Raw genomic sequence first — 20657 nt, forward strand, 5'->3', positions numbered from 1 at the left:
TTTAATCCCCTCTGCCAAGAGAAGAGGACTAGCCCTCTTTTCCATAGGTCCTTGGACATAAATCACAAAAAAATCACAGAAAGAGTGGCAAAGGCCTTAAGATACCAAATTCTGCATGACTTTTAGCCTTTCAGCTTTCAGAATAGCCTCCAGTGCAGGAGACATGAGAAATGTAGTGAAGAGTGTTTGAAATGTTAAATAACTAAAATGTTGCATAATGCACATTTTGTTCGAATAGCTCCTTTAAGTCATCATGAAGTCATGATTTCTTTTGTTTAGCGGAAATTAAATCAAATTTATCTTAAATATTTAATAGGGTTGTAGAAGTATTGAATTAAAGCAAATGCTTATCACAGTTCTGAAATAGTTTTCTTTTACATTCCATAGCAAGTCTAAGCTAAGTTTCAGTTTCCTGAAGGATGTTTGTGTTTTCTGATACCAGGCCAAAAATGATGTGTGCAATATTTTCAAACTGCTTTCTGAGACAATTTTTTTACCTTGGTTTTTCCAGCAAAGCCTGAGAAAAGTCTCTTTTGATTGCTGGAAAACATGTATTTACATTCAAGTGCTTAATTCTTTTAATTTCTTGTGCCTTTAATATTTTTTTTTAATACTGGTTGCATTCCAGCATTCATTATGCTCTGCATGTGTCAGAATTTCTTACAGTTGATCCTGTAATACTTGTAAATGTACCTCTATTTTTTATCACCAGCATTGTCCTCTGTGATGTTTGAATAAAAAGCTAGTTTATCTGAACTCTTGTAAATCCCTAAAATTTATCAGCTGCTTTTTGTTTTTGGGTGAAACAGCGAAGCAAACTTGATATCTGATTTCCTATTTGCAGATTGATGCTGAAGCTGGTATAGGCAACAATAAGTATATGTTCTTTTCAAAATACTAAGGAGGCTCACATCTGAGATATGGGAAAAAGCAAATTGTAAGAAATTTCTAATATCTTGGGAGATCTTATGTCCTTTAATACGTGTGGTCTAATCTTGCTCTTACCTGTACTGTCGGAGATAAATCTAACCACTCAGTATAATAACCCTTCTGGTGGGGATCCTACTTCTCTAAAGTTAATGGCAGCTGTCCAGCTTAATTTAGTGGAAGCTGGAACAGAGATATTTCCTGTCCCATGTTATCTGATGAAGAGTTTGATTATAGTTTTTCCAGCATGCGGATATTGCCTTCTATATTTGTATTTTCTTGTATCTAGAAACCAACTTCCCAGAAACAGGGAAATTTTGCCTTTTCTCCCTCAGCTTAGATTGTGATTATTAAGCTGTTGAAACAGAGGAGTTTCAACTCTTATTTCTCTCTACCTGTGATTAAAAAGTATTTATTTGCAACTCAACTGGGAGAACGTGCTTCCTTTTAACAAAACCTGATATGTGAAGTGAAATTGCATTCTGTGGTTGCTGTTATCTACTCCAGACAGATTTTGTTGTTGGTTTTGTTTTTTTTTTTCTGGATTTCATAAACAGTACTATCAGAACAGTGGTTTTTCATGTATTTCATGACAGTTTGGAGAATTTTTATATTTTTTCCTCTAATAAAAACAATAATAATGATAATAAATTAATATATTATGGGATAATCCATTGTGATAGTTTCAGCTTTTAGTGAGTTTTGTTTAGGCTCTCTTAGCTGCTTCATATTTTCCTGTTTTATTTTTTTTAGGTGATTCTCTTGTTCATTTGTTTATTGCCTATATTGAAAAAAAAAAAGCTTATTATTTTACCTAATGTAAGATCTTTGAGAGAGACATAAACATAATAATCACAGTGTGCTTTGTTGTTTCTATAGCAGCTTGTACTGTCCAACCATCCTTTGAGGAAGAAAATGTAGGGGCAGTTGCAGTACTTCTATAGACTTTCTGGTCCTACTCTCACCTGAATCTGATATTTTAGAGCTTGTATTAGATTTGACTGTAAAATCTGCATGGCTCAAAAAGTATTAGGTCAGTGTAGTGCTAACTTTTCAGCAAGTAAATTTTTTGAGCATTGATGGCATTATTACTTCAGCCTTTATTTTTCCAGTGTATTACTCATCTACAAAATAGCGAAAGAAGGCTATGCTCTTCTTAAAACCTGCTTCATGATAATAGTTCATGGATGTCAAATACAGTCAAACTTTTATATACCAAATGATTTTCCTAACACATTTTAAAGTGTTTTGCACTGAATTTCTTGCTGCTTTTATCTAAGTCTGCAGACATCTGTTAGCTAACTCCATTTTTAGGGATTAAAAATACTTAGCAACATGAGTAACATCACCTCTGAGAGTGGTAGTAGTCTTTAAAGAAAATACTGTTAGGGAACATTATTCATAAAATAATATTGTGAAAAGTTTTCTCAAAAGACACAGTCCTACAAAAATACTTGAACTGAAAGCAAATCTGAATAACATTTCCATCACATAGTCCCATTCAATTACTTATAATTACCCATATCCATTAGTTTTATTAAATGTTTGCAGGATCTGATCTTGTCTTGCTATTTTTAACTGTACTAGGAACTATATTACAAGTGTTAATATTTGTTATCCTGAACTTTAAATTTTGTACTTAGAAGAAAGGGGAAAAAAAAGCAGCAGAGGGCGCTGAGGCCACCACACATGGATCTCTTCCTGTTCTGGATTTCCCCGTGCAGGGATTTCCCACTCCACTGAAAGAAAAGCCTTTATAAAGAGCACTTGCAGCAACTGACAGTTGCGGAGCAGCAGCCTCTCAGTGTACTTCATTGCAGGAAAGAAAGCAAAGTTTTTGAACAAACTTTATTTTCCTAATAACAGCAATTATAAATGTTAAAACAGATGGGAAGAACAAGACAAACTGTGCTAATTATTTTGAATGTATTAATAACTGGTAAGTTGGGGAGCTTTATTTGCTTCATTTACTTTCAATTTTTATCAAATGTAAAGTGAACTAAAGTTTACTGTTTTGTTGTTATTTCTCTTTTTTGCATTTGCTTTTACATTTCAGTGAATACAATGTTAATTAAGTAGTTCTTTCAAAATGTCAAGAAGTTTATTTTGGCATTTATTTGTAGCTTTTCTCTGCGTGGTCACTTTCTTATAGAGTTTGACTAAAAGACTGTCTAGGAGACAACTGCATTACATAACTGTATGTTTGGTTTTTACTGTCATCTCTGACAATATCATTCCAGTTTGATACCAGATATTCTCTTGAAAGTTACTTACCATCCCTTCCCTCAAATGTTACAGAGTTTTACAACAAGATCTGCCTAGTTAGAAACGTTAGTTTATGCCTGTGATTGTATTTTCACTGGCCATATTGATTTATGCATTTTATGCAACAGAAGTGTCTGCTAGGGTCATCTCAGGCTGTTAATTTAGAAAAAAAACAAAACAATTTTTATGGAATATTTTGAAGATGTAAACCACTGTACAATCTGTATTAGTTTAACTTCCACACAAATGTAAAGTTGTAACCTCATGTCACAGTAGGCCATGAGAAAACAGGAATTTTAACAGTGTTGCTGAGTTTGCATTATTTCTCCCTGTTGTAGTTAAAGCTTTTGAAATGGAAGTTATACCAGCTGACAGAGTTGTTGCACGGATTGGAGAAACATTGATACTCACATGCAATACTACTGGCTGTGCATTACCAAAGTTTTCATGGAGAACCCAAATGGACTACCCCCTTGGAGGAAAAGTGTACAATAACAAGACATACTCTACCTTGACTATGAATCCAGTTAGTGCTGAAAATTATAACGATTATTTATGTACTGTCATCTGCAATAGAGAGAAAAAAGAGAAGAGTGTCAAAGTTGAACTTTACTGTAAGTAAAAATGCTCTTTAAGTAGTACTCATTTGCTAAGAAATTATATTTTAAAAATAAATGAATTGTTCTTAGATATTGTAGATGGCAGTTGTCTGATAGCGCTAGGGTAAGGAGTCTGATATAACTCAACAGATATTTCCTTGTAAAGATTCCTTTGTCTGTTTCCTCTCAGCCCCTTTCTGTTTAGCTTTTTACCCTGAAAATACTGTATATTCTCATTCTTGATAATACTTGAAAGCTAGAACATAGGCTCCCCCAAACGTTTATAGAAGTGGAACAGAAAGAAACGATGTGGTTTAGATGGACATACATGGGAAACCTCCAGGTGCAGAGCACTTAATCAAAATCTTGGCAGTATGCAGGGTTACAATTCAGATGTCTAAAGTTGCCAATATGAAAAAAGGGGTGCTACTAGCGTATCTACTGTTACAGATCCCTCTGCATATTTAGGTAACTTATTTAGGTGCCTTGCTGGATCTCTTTAAATAATTTGTGATCATATTCTAAAAAATTGTACAAATGCATTTCTTCTTAGTGTGTGAACTGCTTATAAAATACCTATATGTCTTCATATCAAGGTATGTCTTGTTATAGAGTCGATGTAAGGTTGATATGAAGTGATATGCACCTTTAAACTTGAGTTGTTTAATGTCTGGACTCTGCTCTGATGTTGAGTCTAGGGCCCATCTCCAGTAGTCTAAAGAAGTGGGCTTTGTTCTTTTAGCTTTTCCCAGTGATCCTGTCATTGAGACCACTGCATCTTTAGTTGTTGGAGAAACTGCCACTGTCGTCTGTAAAGTTCATGATGTGTTTCCTTCTGATCACTTGGAATTACTCCTAAAGAAAGAGGAACATATTCTTCATAGCAAAACTTTTGAAGGAGATGTCAGCACAAAAACAGAAACCAAAACTGTGACATACTCATTTAACCTCTTGACTGAAGACAACGGTAAAGAGATTACTTGTGTGGCCAGATTACAAATTGCTGGTATGGACTTTGAGCCCAAAGAAAGATCAGCTTCTCTGAAACTGAATGCACACTGTAAGTGTTTTTATATTAGGGTTTTCATATCAGCAGTGTTTTATGCTATATTTTGTGGAATGGATTTATAAGGTTTGTACATTTGTAATCTGTACTTCTTTATATTTCCATAATCTATTTTCTAGTATCTATATTTAGTTGCAAAAATATCAAAAGTAGGATATACCTTTTATTTATTAAATGTTATCTCTGAGCACGATCTTCTAACATTCTTGTGAAACAGATTGTGTTTTCAGGTTTGAAGCCTAGGCCATATAAGTTAAATGGTTTTATTCAGCAACAGTTAGTGAGAAACCTGTGCACATTGCCTTATGTATCTGTCACTATCTTACCCAGGGCTCTGGTACTCAGAAAGTGATGACCATAAGAACAACAACAATAGTATCCAGATAAACAATTATTTTTAAAATTCCCTTGGTATGCTTAGCACTTTCAAGTTTGTAGCCCTAAGCAATAGGGAGACAAGTGTAAGAGTAAATAGAAAAACAAGTTATTTGTATGTATTATGCCTAGCTTAGCTTTCAAAACTACAAACTCAGTGTCTTATCAAGTCTGGAAAAATCATTCCACTGTGTTATTGGTATCCGTATCATTTTTTTTTTCTCGGTAGTGCATGCAGTATAACTGTAGAGAAGTTAATGTTAAAGATGTGCCTATCATTCTCCATTAGCATGCTAACCTTATCTTTCTTTTGTTCTTTTCCAGTTGGTCCACAAAATACTTTCATTAATGCATCTCCGGGAAACTTACTAATGGAAGGACACTCTCTGAAACTTACTTGTGTGACTGAGAGTAATCCACCAGCACAAGTATTTTGGAGAAAACATCTGGCAAAGGAAACCATTCAGCATTTCATAGAAAACAATGTTCTTTCTATTCCTCATGCCCATTTCATTGACTCAGGACAGTACATCTGTGAAGTAATTAATCCTGTAACTAATAAAACCGAGAAAGCAACTGTGAACATTATTATACAAGGTACAAGTCTGCTTGCATTTAACTATTATTCAGTAACTAGTCTGTGGTTGTGTATTGAGTTGAAAGTTGCTGAAACACTGATAAATAGGAAATTACTGGGCTTTCCTTTTATGTTTTCAGAATTTAACTTTTGATTCACTGCTGTTCTTTATGGGCTATGGTTTTCATTTCTATGCTTAATTTTCAGATAATTCTCTAGTGCTGTGCATGTGTGCTTCTATACATTTACTACAAAGCAACACTCAAAGCGATAAAGAAACCTGAAGAAATAGTGCTGTGGGAAGTTATTCTCTTGAAATGCCAGTGTCCATAGCGATTTCATAGGGACATCTCAGTCTCCTGCTTTGGGAAAGTAATCAAAAGGATTATATTTTGTTGTTGTTATTATCAGTGTTACTGCTACTGTTTCTGTAGAGCCAAACGTTTCAGATAGAATCTGGGACAAAAACTAAAATGACCAAATACTTGGGTGAGCAGTTCCTGATATTTTTAAAACACTTTAACTTTAGTTCTATTTTATCTCTAGCTAATTATTTGAAATGGTTGGGAATAGCTTACTGACACATCCCACATTGTGTTGTTTCATTTCTCCCATATTTATTTTTACCACATATTTGTAGACTCCACAATTTAGAAACATCACAGGTGGAAGGAGGAGAACTCTCTACTCACTATTATGCATTATGTTTATTCTGTCAAATTTTCTCCTTAAAATAATCTAAGGAGGAGGCTTTTTCCCAGCAGAGCCTTGTATAGAAACATTTTTTTTCTTGAACTGTTGTAGAAGGTTCAGTGAAGAGTTCTGCAATATTTGGAGCACATGCATAATAATAAGATAAAATGGAGTCAAAGGATGGCCCTAGTGCTACTGTTATTTAGCTAGCTTTAAATAATAAAGTGTGAAATCTTTAGTACAGATAACTTATATGAAGTTGAATTTACCTCACTCTTTTTTAATGGCAAATGTATGCTTGAGGCAAAGAAGCTACGTAGAGAGGTGCTTGTATTCTCTACTGTTGGTACAGGATTCAGTTAAAAGCATACTATGCAAATAGAAAATACATTCTGAAGATTTTCTGTGGAGATTATATTGCATCTTTGTCTTTCTTTTCAGTTACTACTTTGTATCCTGTTCTTGCAGTTTCCATTCAGCTATGCCAAGTGCTGACTCCTCAACCTATAATCAATTACAGCAGAGTTTCATTTCAGTAGTAAGCATATTCTTCTGCTTTAGTCCTGCTGCTGCTGTTCATTCCATGACAACAGTAATGTTCTGTAGGTGTAAGGCTCATTTCTGGCACTAATCCATCTCTAACTTCTTTTTTTTTTCCTTGTAGCTCCACCAAAAAATACAACACTGATGGTTTTCCCATCGAGTTCAGTGAAAGAAGGAGAAAGTGTTACCATCTCTTGCACAGCTACAGGTGTCCCAGCTGTTCAGATTACCCTAGAAAAGAAAATAGGTGATGTGATCACAACTCTTAAAACAGAAGATGGCAAATACACCATAGATAAGGCTCAGCTAAAGGACGCAGGAAAATATAAGTGCACATTCACTAACAAATTTGGAAATCATTCTCTAGATGTAGAACTTGATGTCAAAGGTCAGTTAAATAACTGCTGTATAGAGTTAATATTATGATTTTTTTTTTTTTTTGATGAGATGACAATGAAATGTCTTTAAAAATACTGAGATGGATTGCACAGATTCTTTTGCAAGTGATAAGATATTAGTAGTTATGAAAATTTCTGTCTCAAATTTCAGAGCACAAAATAATAGCTTCTTCAAAATATTTCATAAATCCACTTCTCCCCCAGACTCTGAAAAAGGATTTAAAATTGTGGAACCTAGTGGAAAGATACTATTTTAGGACTCTTTCCTTTGCCTTTTGTATTTCTTTTCTGTTGAGAAAGCACAGCAACCTCTGGGTCTGTTGGTCTGTGTCCTTTCGTGAACACAAATGACTGAACAGTGAATTTAAAACCAGAGGAGAAGAAAAGGCTCAATATAATATAAAAGATAAGCAAAATACCCCACCAATTTATAAAATGCTATTTCTGTCAGCTGCTGTTGATTGCACTGTTTTAAGGATAGCTGGTGACAGAGTAGTGTCCAAAACTATGCACTTGGAGATTATAGCAAATCAATTAACTGGATTAGTGCTTTGTATATACAAACTTCATGAGATTGTTTTGTTCTTTTTGCTTCCATTTGTTGCTAAACTTTACCTTTATGTTTCTTTTCAGTTCCTCCTCAGAATGTTACTGTGTTAGTTTATCCATCGGAAAATGTTAAAGAAGGAGAAAATATCACTATTGTGTGTAGCACATACAGTAACCCACCATCACAGATGATCCTGAAAAAGGTTAATCAAGAGAAAGAAATAATTCTACCAGTAGTCAATGGAACCTTTACACTCTACAATGTCACCAAAAATGATACAGGCAGATATTTGCTTGATGTTTTCAATGAGGTTGGAAACAACATCAAAGTGATAGAGATAGCTGTTGTAGGTAGGTAAATCTATTGCCTAAACTTATTTTGTTTGTACGTTCTAGTAGATTTTGTGTCAAGGTAGGCAAAACAAGTTCATGGCTAATCTTTGCACAAATATATTGAAGTTAACCTAAAAAAAAAAACAACCCTAAATCAACAACAGGAAAAAAAACCACACAGAAACAACACGACAAAATCAAAGAAAAAAGAAATTGAATGAAATAACAGAGCAACTGATGAGGATCTGCTTTATTTAACCTTCTTATAGTGTGGATATTGTCTCTGTTACATTAGTTGGCACTGCAGCTCTAAGAACAGGGTTAGAAAAAGGTGGATTCTAACCATTTTTCTATGCATTTTGTGAACAGTGTAGCTAACCTAGAGAGATCTAAATATTGAGCTTGTTAAACATGGTCTTTTCCTGAAGCATTATGTTTCCAGGAGGTGGAAGTATCCTTATGTTATTTACTGGGTGAAATAGATAGTATTCTTTTGTTATTCTTCAGGAACTCCATGATATTCTTCATTGTTGGTGATATTAAGTGTGTTTGAACTTGTATAGCATGTCCAAGACCCAGATTCTGGCTAAGAATTATAGTGGTACTGTGGAGTTATTAAAGAAAAGAGAAACAAGGAAATGGTTTTGAAATGTGCTTTGTGGAAGAAAACTGAAAAAATATTCCAGTTAAGGTCACTAAAATAACTCTACTTTTAGTTATACATTAAAATTTTTATAAAAACTGATTCATATAACTTTTTGTATCCTTTTGTCTCCATTTTCAGGAAAATTGGAAAAAACATATCAAATTATGCCCCTGATTATTGCATTCTCCTGTGTAACAGCAGTAGCTATACCTATGGTTGCAGTTTTGATCTACGTGTCAAGAAAAGCAAAGATAAATGGATCCTACAGTCTTGTTAAAGCATTGAGGCTGAAAGTGTGATTGTGTGAATATAAGTTTAAATAGTTCATAATAAGCAATGTTATTTATTGTTGTGACTCTTTCTACACCTATTCCAAAGCATGGTAACAAACAAATGATTTGAGAACAGTACCATGAAATAGCAAATGAAATTTTTGGGGGCTTTAAGAGGTATTTCAGAATTTAAATTAAAGGGAATATTAACATTCTGTCTTAGGAGTAAGTATAGCACTTCTGTATTGGAGCATGCTAAACCTAGAGTTCCTTGGAGAATTAGGTTTGTACATAATGTATAAATTGTTACAAGTATGTTTAACTGAATGTCAGTTTGTAAAATTGCAGTCTCTGCAGCTGTACATAGACATGTTGTTAATTCAGTAATATAAATAAGCATTATTTGAACTTATTGATTAATAATATTTTATTTTGTATTATTCTAAAGATTGAATGTTTTTAATATAGTCTTTTTTCTTGTGGCAATGTTTGGAAAATGTTCTCTTTTCACTTATTTTGCTGTAAACTGTGTACCTTCAAAGAAATTACACAATCACTGGGTTATACACATCTGATTATTTTAAATTAATTTAAGATCTCAAGACTCATTTGTGAAGGATTGTATTTTAGTTAGTGAAACATTATTATAAATATTACAGAGGAAGGGGCTGGGATTATAAAATAGATAGTTTTAGGACAGCTGAAGCATTTTTATAGGAATTAATCATTCACAAATCAGTGACAAAATTCTACTGTTTCATAATGAACAAATTAGACCCTTTACTTAGAATGTAAGCTGCCGGTAAGTATGCTTTAGAGATTTCCACTACAAAATACTACCAGTGTGTTTCTTTTAAATCCCTTAAAGTGATTCTTGCTTAATATGTTGTCAGAATACCTGCTTTCATGCTTTCATATTTTCATACCCAGAAATCACCTGCTGTGATTTTGTTAGTTTAAAATGTAGTTACTTTTTACCTGTGGACTTCCTCTGATATGTGTAAACTTAAAGAGATCTTGGCTTAGTAATACTTGGTTAGTTTTACTAAAGGGAAAGCTTGTGTAGTTCTTACGCACATTTCTGTAGAAGGAGTTATTGAAAGCTTACTATCCTTAGCAACAGCAACTTCTAGAGTCATGGGAAGTCCTCTTGGGAAAGACACAAGCAAAGCAGGCAGTTACCTAAGCAGAGAGAGAATCTATATGACCTCAGCCATGGTGATGGTTGTTTACTGAAGCAGTGTCCTGCTCAGGCTACTTGTTGTGGAAAACCAAATCACTTGCCTGACAATCAGTGCCTGTGTGCTTTACCCTCCTTAGTGCCTCTTTTCATCACATTATCTTTCCAGTGCTGGGAAAATGCCTATGAAAATAGTAAGTCTTCTGTGCAGAGGCAAAGATGAGAGGGAATGAGAAGTGGAATGAGAAGTTATTCTCCGCTACATCCTTGCCAGCAGTGCTGCTTTGACTCATGTGGTTAGTGATGTTCACTAAAGATAAGGCTCTACAAGGTGCAAAGCAGTATTAAGTGATCAGGCATTGAGGTGTTGGAGTACATTTACCCCAGCTGCCCGAGCCACTGTGTTAGGCACAAGAATGGGGTGCTGGCTGCTCCAAATTTGCATGAAAATACAAGATCAGAAATATATATGAAAGGAATTTCTCTGTGTTATTTAGTATCTACAAATGATAGCAACTGCCCCCAACAGCAAAACAAACAGATGTCTTTTGATAGCTAGATGCAGTATGAGGTGGGGTACAGATCTCTGTGTCTTCTTCATAGCATGTTCAGAAGTGCTTTGTGAACAGTAAATCGTTTCGTGCAGGGTCCTGTGCTTGTCTACAGTTGGAAGCTTTGGAAAGTGAGAGTGTAGTAGAAAAACAGAAGTATAGACTTGGCTTGAAGGAATATGAGCTTGAAGTAGGAGGGTGAAGAAAAGATTGAAGACAGAAGAGGATGAGAGCTTTGATGGGCTCATGACATACATTTCTTGGAGGTAATCCCAAGCAGGTTTATTCATAATGTCAGGAATATCTCTGTGCTGACTTGTGAGCTAACCAGAAAATACTGAAGTATGAAACTTCAGTGCATATGCATTTTGTCTACTGGATATAATTCTTGTTGCTGAAGGACCTGGGGAAAAAAAAAAAAAGAAAAAATGCATTGGATGTTTCAGTTTGGAGAGCATTCTGAAGAAAGAGAGGATATGACTGAAGTTTTCTAAATTGTGAAAGCAGTTAATAGCAACTGCTATTAACAACACATGCAAAACTTGTTTGCTAAATCATATGATGCCAGGACTGCAGGACCCCTGGACGAGTGGGAGACCAGTTTAACAGCAATAATTGAAGGTACTTCTTAATGCACTAAATAATTGGAAGCTGCTATTGCTGGAGATTGTGATGGAAGGCAGTATCAATTGGTTTAGAAGGGAGATGGTGAAAAAATTAAGAACTAAAGCATCGAGAATAAATACTAAAGGGAATAGGCAAACATTCCTCAGGCCAGTTTTGCATGCTGTCCTTAAGCAGTCATTCACTACTGGAAACATACAGCCACAGTGGAATGATTGGTCAGACCTGGAAAAGTATTTCAGCCTTATGACTTTCTCTGAGTGGGCTTTAGTGATGTCTGCTTGGGTGAGGGATTTATTAGCTCTTGTGCTGTTTTCCTCTCTTCTGTAGTCTCTTAGAAGGAATAAAAAGAGAAGAGATGAGTGGGAGAGAAATACGAATCATCTTGCAACAGCATTTCTGCACTTCTGTATTTTTTCCTGGAAATTCCCCTCAGGTTCCCAGTGCATTTGTGATTTAGATGCACATCTTTATGTCTACATGACTTGTCTGCCCTCTCATAGTCTCTATACTTAATAGCCAATTAAGTCAATAGGGGTTGATCTTTGATTTCAGTAGGCCAGTTTCCATAAACATGAAGTGAGTAAGCAGAGCTTGCAGTGCTCATTTTAGGAGAGTCTGCTCTTGTGTGGGCAGCAAACTTCCTCTCCTCGAAATTACTAAGAACCTTACCAGGGGATCTTCTCTACAGCCTGATTTTTGGTATTTTCCAGGGCGTTTCTTCATTTGGGCAGCAGCTTGTTTTATAGGGGTTGAAAGTTCATTGTCAAGTAACTTATCTTTTTATTGAAAATCACAGAAGGATTATTATTTCTCCCTGTGCTATCTCTCATCAAGTGCAGAGCCTCTGCCCTGGCAAAAAGGCATAAACAACAGCTCCAGCCTAGCAAGTGCTTTCAGGAAGGGTCTCAGCTGCTGGAAGCCTAGGTAAGAGCCCCTGCTATAGGGCTTGCCTTCATGACTGACAGAATATAATCTGTAGAGCAGAGGACTGTGAGGTTCACTCAGGTTTTCCCTGCGCAGTTACTTCATAGCTTGTAGAGTTGCCTTTTACCCTGTCGGCCTGTGCTCAAGCACACCAGTTGTCCATGTGTTTATCCCAGCAATACTGTGGGACAGTGCTAAATGTTAAAGGTAAAATGAGTCTGGATATTTAAAAATGATTTCAAAATCTGATTCCCTATAGCCAGTTTGAGACATGCTCCTTTTAAAATGTAAAGTTCAAATAGAAAAAGGTAACTTTCTAAACACTTCTGGGAAATGCTTTCAAATGATTTTGTAGATATACTGAAGGGAATGTTTAATTTCTCCCATGACAGAGGTTTTAGTTCAATTTGTCTTCCTTTTGTGCCTTTCTCCCAACAAGACAATTGTATCCTGTAATCAAACTCTCTCTTATCTCTTTGATAAACTAAACAAATTGAACTGCTGTAAGCCTACCTTTCTTTATAAAATTATTTCTATGGTGCATAAATAATCCTCACAGTCTTTTCTAAATCCGCTCTACTACTTCAACATACCAATTAATACATTAGCAAAACAGCAGTATATGATCTTGAACATTCCTCCATTTTTTAGATTGTAATTTTTTTTTATTGTTCTTCCATATTTGTTAAGGGCTTACAGTGGGAGAGACTTAATTAGTATATTAGTTGTAACTTTTTTAGTTTATTAGTTTTAACTGTGATGTAACTCTGTGGCTACCAGTTAAGCCACAAAGCTCTTTGCCATAGCTAGTAAAACTTAGTAAATTGAACTAGCTTTTTACATTCTCATGCCCTTTGGTGCATGTGGGAGGAAAAAAAAAAACAAAAACCATAGCACTAAAAAAAAATATAGCAAAACATACGTTAGCACTATTTCTAATGTGCAGCTGAAAAGAAAACTTCAGGAAATTGAGGTATACTGGCATCATATCTTGACCTCCAGTGTATGGGCTTACCCTCCACAAATAATAGTTTTCTTTCTTCAATATCAGAAATAAAAATAAAATGGAAATAAGACTGCCTACATTTTTAAAACTGATAATAAATATAGAAAAATAAAGTAAAATTTAGGAATGTATTTTTCCCTCTATTTAGCCAAGTACTGTAACACTAAAGTGAGGTAAAACGGGATAATTCTTCCCAGTTGAATGATTCATTTAAGCACTCCTATCTGAAAAGTATACAGACATAAACATTTTAGGGAGATAATTTAGTTTTTGTAGATAAACTCTATGAAAAAAAGGGAAGAAAAAATCCTTCTCATATACAACATGCAATACTGGCACCACACTGTTGTTCTGTCTTTTGTTCTAGTTTGTAATCAAAATGGCCTTCATGCTGATAAATGAACAGGGATGGAGCAGATAGCAAGACTTTGTATTGATTAAAGAACATTGTTTCTTTTGAGAAATTGTGACAGTGTTGGAATAAACCACTCTTCCCATGTTGTCTAATTTAAGTAAAAAGCAAGAACATGGGAAAACAGTGCTCTTCGTACTTTGTCTACCAGCCAAAAAAGTAGTATAGCTGTAGAAGAAGCTGAAGAAATGTGTAGGATAGGAGAATTTATTTCCATGTTTAAAGGTTGTTGTTGGTTGTGGTATTTTGTTGTTGTTGTTGTTGTTAGCAAAGCCCTCTTGTTCCAGAGACAAGTGAATTAGATTGTGATCTAATGGATTATCCATCTGCTCAGTCTTGGGCATGATTGAATAGTGAAGTGAAGGTAAGAACTAGCTGAGACTGATGCTGGCTCATCCCCAAGGTTTCTGCCATTTTCTATGAACATATATGCACATTTGGAATCAGACCCAGGAAAGGAAGTAACAAAGCAATTCCAGAAAGAGACAGTCAAAAAGAAACTACATAAACTATGACATGGAGTCTAAGAGCAACCACACCGGTCAGAACAAGATATTTTAACCAGAAGAGGGTAGAAGTTAAAGCCTAAAATTGCTGTGGAAACATGAAGTGTATAGTAACATCTTCTCCAAATGCACTCCCCACTTCCAGCTCTTTTGAAACTCGGCCTTTTTGAGTTTGCTTCTCTGCATTCAGTAATTTGCAGTGGATTTGTTTTCAGTTTGTTTGTTTTGCCTCTTGATATTATGAAAATTCACAACATCCATGGCATCCTTGTTTGCAAGGCAGTAAAACACCACTTTGCAGGGTTCAATGTCCTGTACTGATTATGTCTGGGAGTTCGGAGTTTCTGTTTTATATTTTGGTTTGTCATCTTTTCAAAATGGAGGAAAGCTAGAGAAAATTTGTGCAATCTTTCAACACTAAACTATCTAGATTCCTAGATAACGTCGTGGACTTAAGAGAATGTAACATGAGGAACTCTGCACAGCATTGCTGGAAGCTGTCAGCAGCGGGAGGGAGGGATTTGACAGTGATCTCACAGAGTATAAATGGAGGGCTGAATGTGCAATATCTATTAAGGAATAATTCTCCATGCAATCTGTATTGCCAATTACTGTAGTTAATGTAGTACAAATGAGTAATCAGAATTACTTTCACATTTGAAGAATTCTCACTTAGATGTTTAATATTCAAAATGTTTTTTTAAAGCAAATGTAAGCATATTGGATAATTGCTTTTGAAAATAAGGTAGCATTTTGTATGATTTATCAAAATGAGTACGTGAAACAATAAAGCAACAGCATGCAGCAAAGATGAAATGAGCTCCTTTTGTTGGTGCCTGTTAAGAGCGTGTGATCAGAGCTCAAGTCTGTGACACTTGAAAAGAAAAGGTGTCAATTCTGAATCACAAAATTAGCATCCCTGCCTGTAGTTAGATGATGAATAACTCTTTTTAGTTGTATCTTTCTTGCAGTTAAACTGTCAAGCACAGAAATCTGGAAAATGTGTGATTTGAGTGTCTTTTAAAAAATCCATCCTTAAGTTCCAATTTTCTTCTGGAAAGAGACAGAAATCTGCAGTCTAGAGAAATGGAATGTAGTGCTGTGTATCTTCTAGATCACCCTGAGATATATTCCATACAAGAGTCATACAGTAGAGCACCTTAAATTTCATATAAGTCATTGATGCAATTCTTGATAATTTTCTAGAAGTTATGCTGTAGGATTTACTAACTTTAAAGAGGTCACAATTAGATTGAATTAAAATCATTGATTTTTTGGAGAATATACTGACTAAAGGTTTAAAAGCCAAAATATGAGAAACTTTGTAGCTAGAATAAGCCTACTTTTCATGTCATTTAATCTATTTTGCAACTTGAAGTTTGTAATCTACTGGTACGTTTAAACACCCTTGTCAGACAGATAAAAAACCGCAAAGGGCAAAGTGTGTTTTCTGGTCTTATCATAGTCTTTTTATATTCTTCCACTTACCAGGGCCTAGAGAGAACAGTGCGTTGTCTGTGGTGTACAATAAAAAGACAAGGGATTATATTCAAAAGATACAACAATGAAATTTCCAGTTTTATCTGAACAATAAATTGTTCATGGTAAAGATGGTTCAGCACCCAGAATGGGTTACTCAGCAGCAGTAGGACTTCTGTCCTTGAGGATTTCTGCAATCGAACTGGATAAGACCAAGGGTAACTTAACCTAACTTTAACTTTAGCTTTGCTTTGAGCAGGGCTGTGGATTTGATGGTTTCCTGTGGTCACCTCATCTTAATTTTTTCTGTAGCTCTGTGTTATGCAACTCTGTGTTACAGAGCCTTCATAAGTTAACCTGGCTTACTTCATAATGAACAATGTAATTGCCATACAGGATGAAATAAAAACCATTTGAACAGTTCTTTGTTAATAAGCAGCAACCGAAGTTTCTTAGAAGGATGTAAGAAGCACCCCTGAAGGCAGCCACAGGCTGAAAAGCCATACGCTTTTAAGGTATTAAGCATCTTTCTCTCTCCAATATAAATTGCTTAAATTTAAGTCTGCAGGCATAAGACTCTCTTCTAAATCACTAGCATTGGACATTTGTCTAAATGCCCAGTCTCTTTATGACTCCTGCTGAAGTACTGTCCTCAATTGCTTCCTGTGCATAACAGTTGCAGAGTTTAATTACATACTTTGTAAGAAGTATTTCCTTTGATCTGTTTAAGATACTTCTGTCCACTTGTTTCTGAGATGCAGGGAGATTTCTGAGAATACAGGGAGACAGTAGTTTGTAATCTGCCATTTTTCTACCGTTCATTAATGTATGCAATTCTGTCTTTTTCTCAATGAAAAAAACAAAACAAAACAAAAACCACCACTAAAATATCTCTTTTAAGCGTTTATGTTGAGAAATGCTTTTCATTTGTCAGTAATTTCTGTAACCCTCTTGAAAACTATTAGTGTAACTTCACCTTTCATAGATGATCATCAGTCTGGTATTTAATATTCTAAGTGAAGCCCCATCATTTTTTTACCTTAATGAAATAATAATTTTGTTTGTATTATTCTGCATCTCATTCTTTGTATAACCTCATATTATGGGGTATGGCTGTCTAAGGTCAACGAAGTCCAGCTTATACCGAAAGAGGATATTTCGTGCTTCCCATCCTTGTTCACCCATGGTAGGTGAAACAGAAAGTTGACTACTTACTGAGTACTAATATCTCATGCTCCCAACCCTTTTATTTTTCTTTTCTATTGGACTCACTTTTAACTGGGTAAGATCCTGCATCTAACTTGACACGTGGTCTTACTCCTATCTAGGCAAGCACAGCCAAGTTAGGGGTACTGATGATCAGCACAGTGGCAGAGACATCTCTCCCAAACATGCAGCACTTCACAGTCTCTGTGAATCCAGCTACTCTTGGATTGATGACCTGTTTTTTTTAACCATAGATGCACACTCAGCAGAGATCTTTACTGAGCTTAGAACAGTGGTTGTTAATTGCTTATTTAGTAAAATGTATACTAAACTTATAGCAGATTTTATAAACTCATCTAAATGGTCATTGTTCAGCATGTCACCCAGAAAAATTTCCTGTAGGAAATCGAAGGCAGTTAGCTTCTCTCTGCAAGTCTTTGATATTTATGAAGCCTGACCTGGATTTTCCAAGCTGACTGTAAAATATTTTCTACTTCTTTGAACATCTGAGTGTATTTGATATCCACATTCAGGACTTCCTTTAGAGTATCCTTTACTGAAAATTGTGTTCAAGTGAAAAGAATTGAAGGTTATCTTAACATTCTCTTAAATGTAAAGACCTGCACTGTATAAATAAATGAGATTAAGATGTGATGATGATTGTATCTCTCCTACTATTTCCCTGTACTTCTTGGCATCCATATCCCTTCTAGGATACTGTAAATGGCATTTAGGGTTAGCTATCCATAAATCACCTGTGTTATCAGAAGCCAGTTAAAATATTTATTTCTCACCATGGACATTATATGAACTTTTAGTGTGAGGGAGGGTCAGAATGTTTTGTTTTTATAAGAATTGAGTAAAAGGGAAAAGTTTTCTGATACCAATGCATTAGTACTTTTACGTTAGCACTAGCATTACATATAGAAGACACCTTTTCTACTGCGCTCCTGTTTGAAAGTTCTCACTGTTCTGGATTACCTATTTTGTAATCATACCAGTAGCATTCCAGGTGCAGCCCTGAACTCCAGTGTGTACTTCTTCCTGTTACTGATATACCACTTCTTGAATTTGTTCCTCCTCAGTAATGGCATTAACCAAGAGACAGGCTGGATGGAATGACTGGAAGCTGGGTACACAGGACAAACCCAAGGCTGTGAGCTTCGTCAGGATGGTTTAGTGTTTGTTGCCCCTGGAGAAAGCCTGCTGTGTCTGGATCCTGGTGCTTCCTCCAAGGATTTTGGTGAGTAGATCTAAAACTGTAGATAAAGGTGTTCCCTGAGTTACTTTCAGCAGTTTTGCTGTAAAAGTGAAATATATTGATGTGTCAGCAGCTTCCCAGCATTGTTTTGAAACAGCAAGTTGGTTAAGAACACATGCTATTTCTGTCATCCTGTATTCACTCACTTGTTCAACAACAAAACATAAAATAACAAAAAAGTTGTGTGAAAACCTATGACACAAGAACATAAATCTGCAAATTGCTGCTGCTTGTCTTCCTACTGTCTTCTCAAAAAGAAATTGCTTAGAAAATATTTTTCCTGTGATATCTAAATTCAACTGTTTTAAACACACATCTATGTAATGTCTAAATTTTTAATGTCAAATGTGTCCTCTTAGAGAAACGTGATAATAGTGTGAAATGTCAGCCATACTTGCAGCTATTTAATTCCCTGACTTAAATTTGGGTGTGTGTCACCACCACCAACAGTATTATTATTTGTTTCCAAGATTAAATGGGGAAGTAACGTCTCTATCTTCTTACAGTAGAAAAGCTGTCCCAGAATAGTTTTTAAGGGATCCTGAAACATAATTTTTGACTCGTATTTTCTGATGCACCTTTTAGAAATTGAGTTCAATTTTCTTCTGTATCCTGTCTTGTAACAAAGCATTGTCTTTCAGACATATAAAAACCCTTCATTTCTGTAAATCACTTTTTAGCCATTAGGAGAAAGATGATGGGACAGAACAGTGCTCTTTCTCCACAGCAGTTTGAGTGCAGATAGAGAAAATGTACGTAGTTTTTATGCTGGAAAAGAGAATTTTCTGAAAATTAAGTAAGTTTGATCAAGTTTTCTTTAGTCTGTTTTGTTTCTGTGTGTGTGCGCGCGCGAATTTTGCATATCATGGTTTAATTGAAGGTCAGTCTTAATTTATGAGAGAAAAGCCAGTTGTGTTATGTCCCTGGATAAAGCTGGAAAACCTCAGTAATGTAATGCAAGTAATTTCATGAAATTTCCATCAGAGATTCCTAGCTTCAGCAGTTTTGGCATATTCTGAACAATACTCTGTCACCTGTACAAGGAAAACTGAAGAACATTCTACTTTCAAAGATGTCTATTGTCTATGGTCCAATAGTTGTTATGCTAAAGACTGTGAGGTAGTTCCAAGCCTCCAGGTATACAGTGGGGATAGTTTTGCTAGAATGGTGTTTGTGTGTTCTAGACTTTATCTTGCTTGAGCCAGGACTCATACATCATGCACCTACACATTAAATCTCATTTTGTCTGAATTGGTTGAGCTAAAGACTTTCCAGGAGGAGTGACTCAGGCATAAAGACCTCCTGGCTCAAATGAAAATCCTATCCCTTTAGGTTTTGTGGGTGCTACTGGCTCCAGGAACCTGAGCAGAAAATCAAGCACAGCTGCAGCGTGACATATGCAAGCATGATTTCCTTCAGTTTTATGTGGTTTAAGCAACAAATCGCTTGATACAATATATATATATATCTGTAGGAGAATGTCTTTCTCCTCTGTAAATGGAGAAATAAGGTGAAATCCCATATTGCAATATTTCTTCAATTTCATGAGGTATCATTTACTGTAGCTCTTTTTGCAAGCATAGACCAGTGCTTCATTTCTGGAATTCTCTCTCCATAGAAATGAGACTCTGTCAGTTATACTATAGAAGAGGCTTGCAGAGATGTCCTTGAATGCTTTTAGCAGCAATTGTTGTAGTTTGCAGGAAGTAAAATAGTTTTGCAAGGACTAAGGCCAGCTGGAGCCAGTCTGCACTTCTAATTCTGCAGTTTAACAATACTATGACATTGTAATGCTTCAGTAAGCTGTTGTGAATGTGAAAGGAGGAAGAAGGTACGAAATAAAGGTAAATTTGGGGAGACCATGAGAAAAAGCTCACAAAGCAGGAAATAAAGTAGTTGAAAGCAATGTATAGCAGATAAAATAGAAAAAAGAACTGAAAGTACAAAATGTGACTTTTTTTTTTTAATTTGATCTTACTTGTCTTAATTTCTCTGTTCTTCTGCAAGTGAGTCTGCAAGCTGGAGATGCTTTAATCTGCAGTGCAGAAAACGGGCAACCAGTTTTTCACTTCTTCTCAGGTTCACATTCTATAGCTAGTGATGTGAAGAAAGTGAATTGTGACTATGGAGTGAGAATGAGAAATAAAGAAAGGACTGTGTCAGAATGAGACTGTAATTCACATCAAAGATGGTGAAGGGCCTGGAGCATCTCCCCTATGAAGAAAGGCTAAGTGAACTGGGTCTGTTTAGCCTTGAGAAAAG

At 35.6% G+C, this 20657-nt stretch overlaps 1 protein-coding gene across 1 annotated transcript; it reads left to right on the plus strand.

Annotated features, from left to right (window-relative positions):
* The first annotated feature begins 2683 nt into the window (after positions 1 to 2683).
* VCAM1 (vascular cell adhesion molecule 1) lies at positions 2684 to 17724 on the plus strand. The gene is made up of 7 exons (XM_010715629.3): positions 2684 to 2866; positions 3531 to 3806; positions 4534 to 4851; positions 5557 to 5829; positions 7167 to 7433; positions 8077 to 8343; positions 9110 to 17724. Exons 1-7 carry the CDS (start codon positions 2803 to 2805, stop codon positions 9268 to 9270), a joined length of 1626 nt encoding a protein of 541 aa, XP_010713931.1. The 5' UTR covers positions 2684 to 2802; the 3' UTR covers positions 9271 to 17724.
* Positions 17725 to 20657: the final 2933 nt, after the last annotated feature.

Source organism: Meleagris gallopavo, chromosome 10 (assembly GCF_000146605.3).
Source record: "Meleagris gallopavo isolate NT-WF06-2002-E0010 breed Aviagen turkey brand Nicholas breeding stock chromosome 10, Turkey_5.1, whole genome shotgun sequence".
Taxonomy (NCBI): Eukaryota; Metazoa; Chordata; class Aves; order Galliformes; family Phasianidae; genus Meleagris; species Meleagris gallopavo.

Excerpts from the sequence above, each read along its gene's own strand:
- VCAM1 (XM_010715629.3), top strand. The coding sequence starts at position 2,803 with ATGTTAAAACAGATGGGAAGAACAAGACAAACTGTGCTAATTATTTTG. Across the intron at positions 3,807-4,533 it reads TGTCAAAGTTGAACTTTACT|CTTTTCCCAGTGATCCTGTC; the intron begins GTAAGTAAAAAT and ends TTGTTCTTTTAG. Across the intron at positions 7,434-8,076 it reads TGTAGAACTTGATGTCAAAG|TTCCTCCTCAGAATGTTACT; the intron begins GTCAGTTAAATA and ends GTTTCTTTTCAG.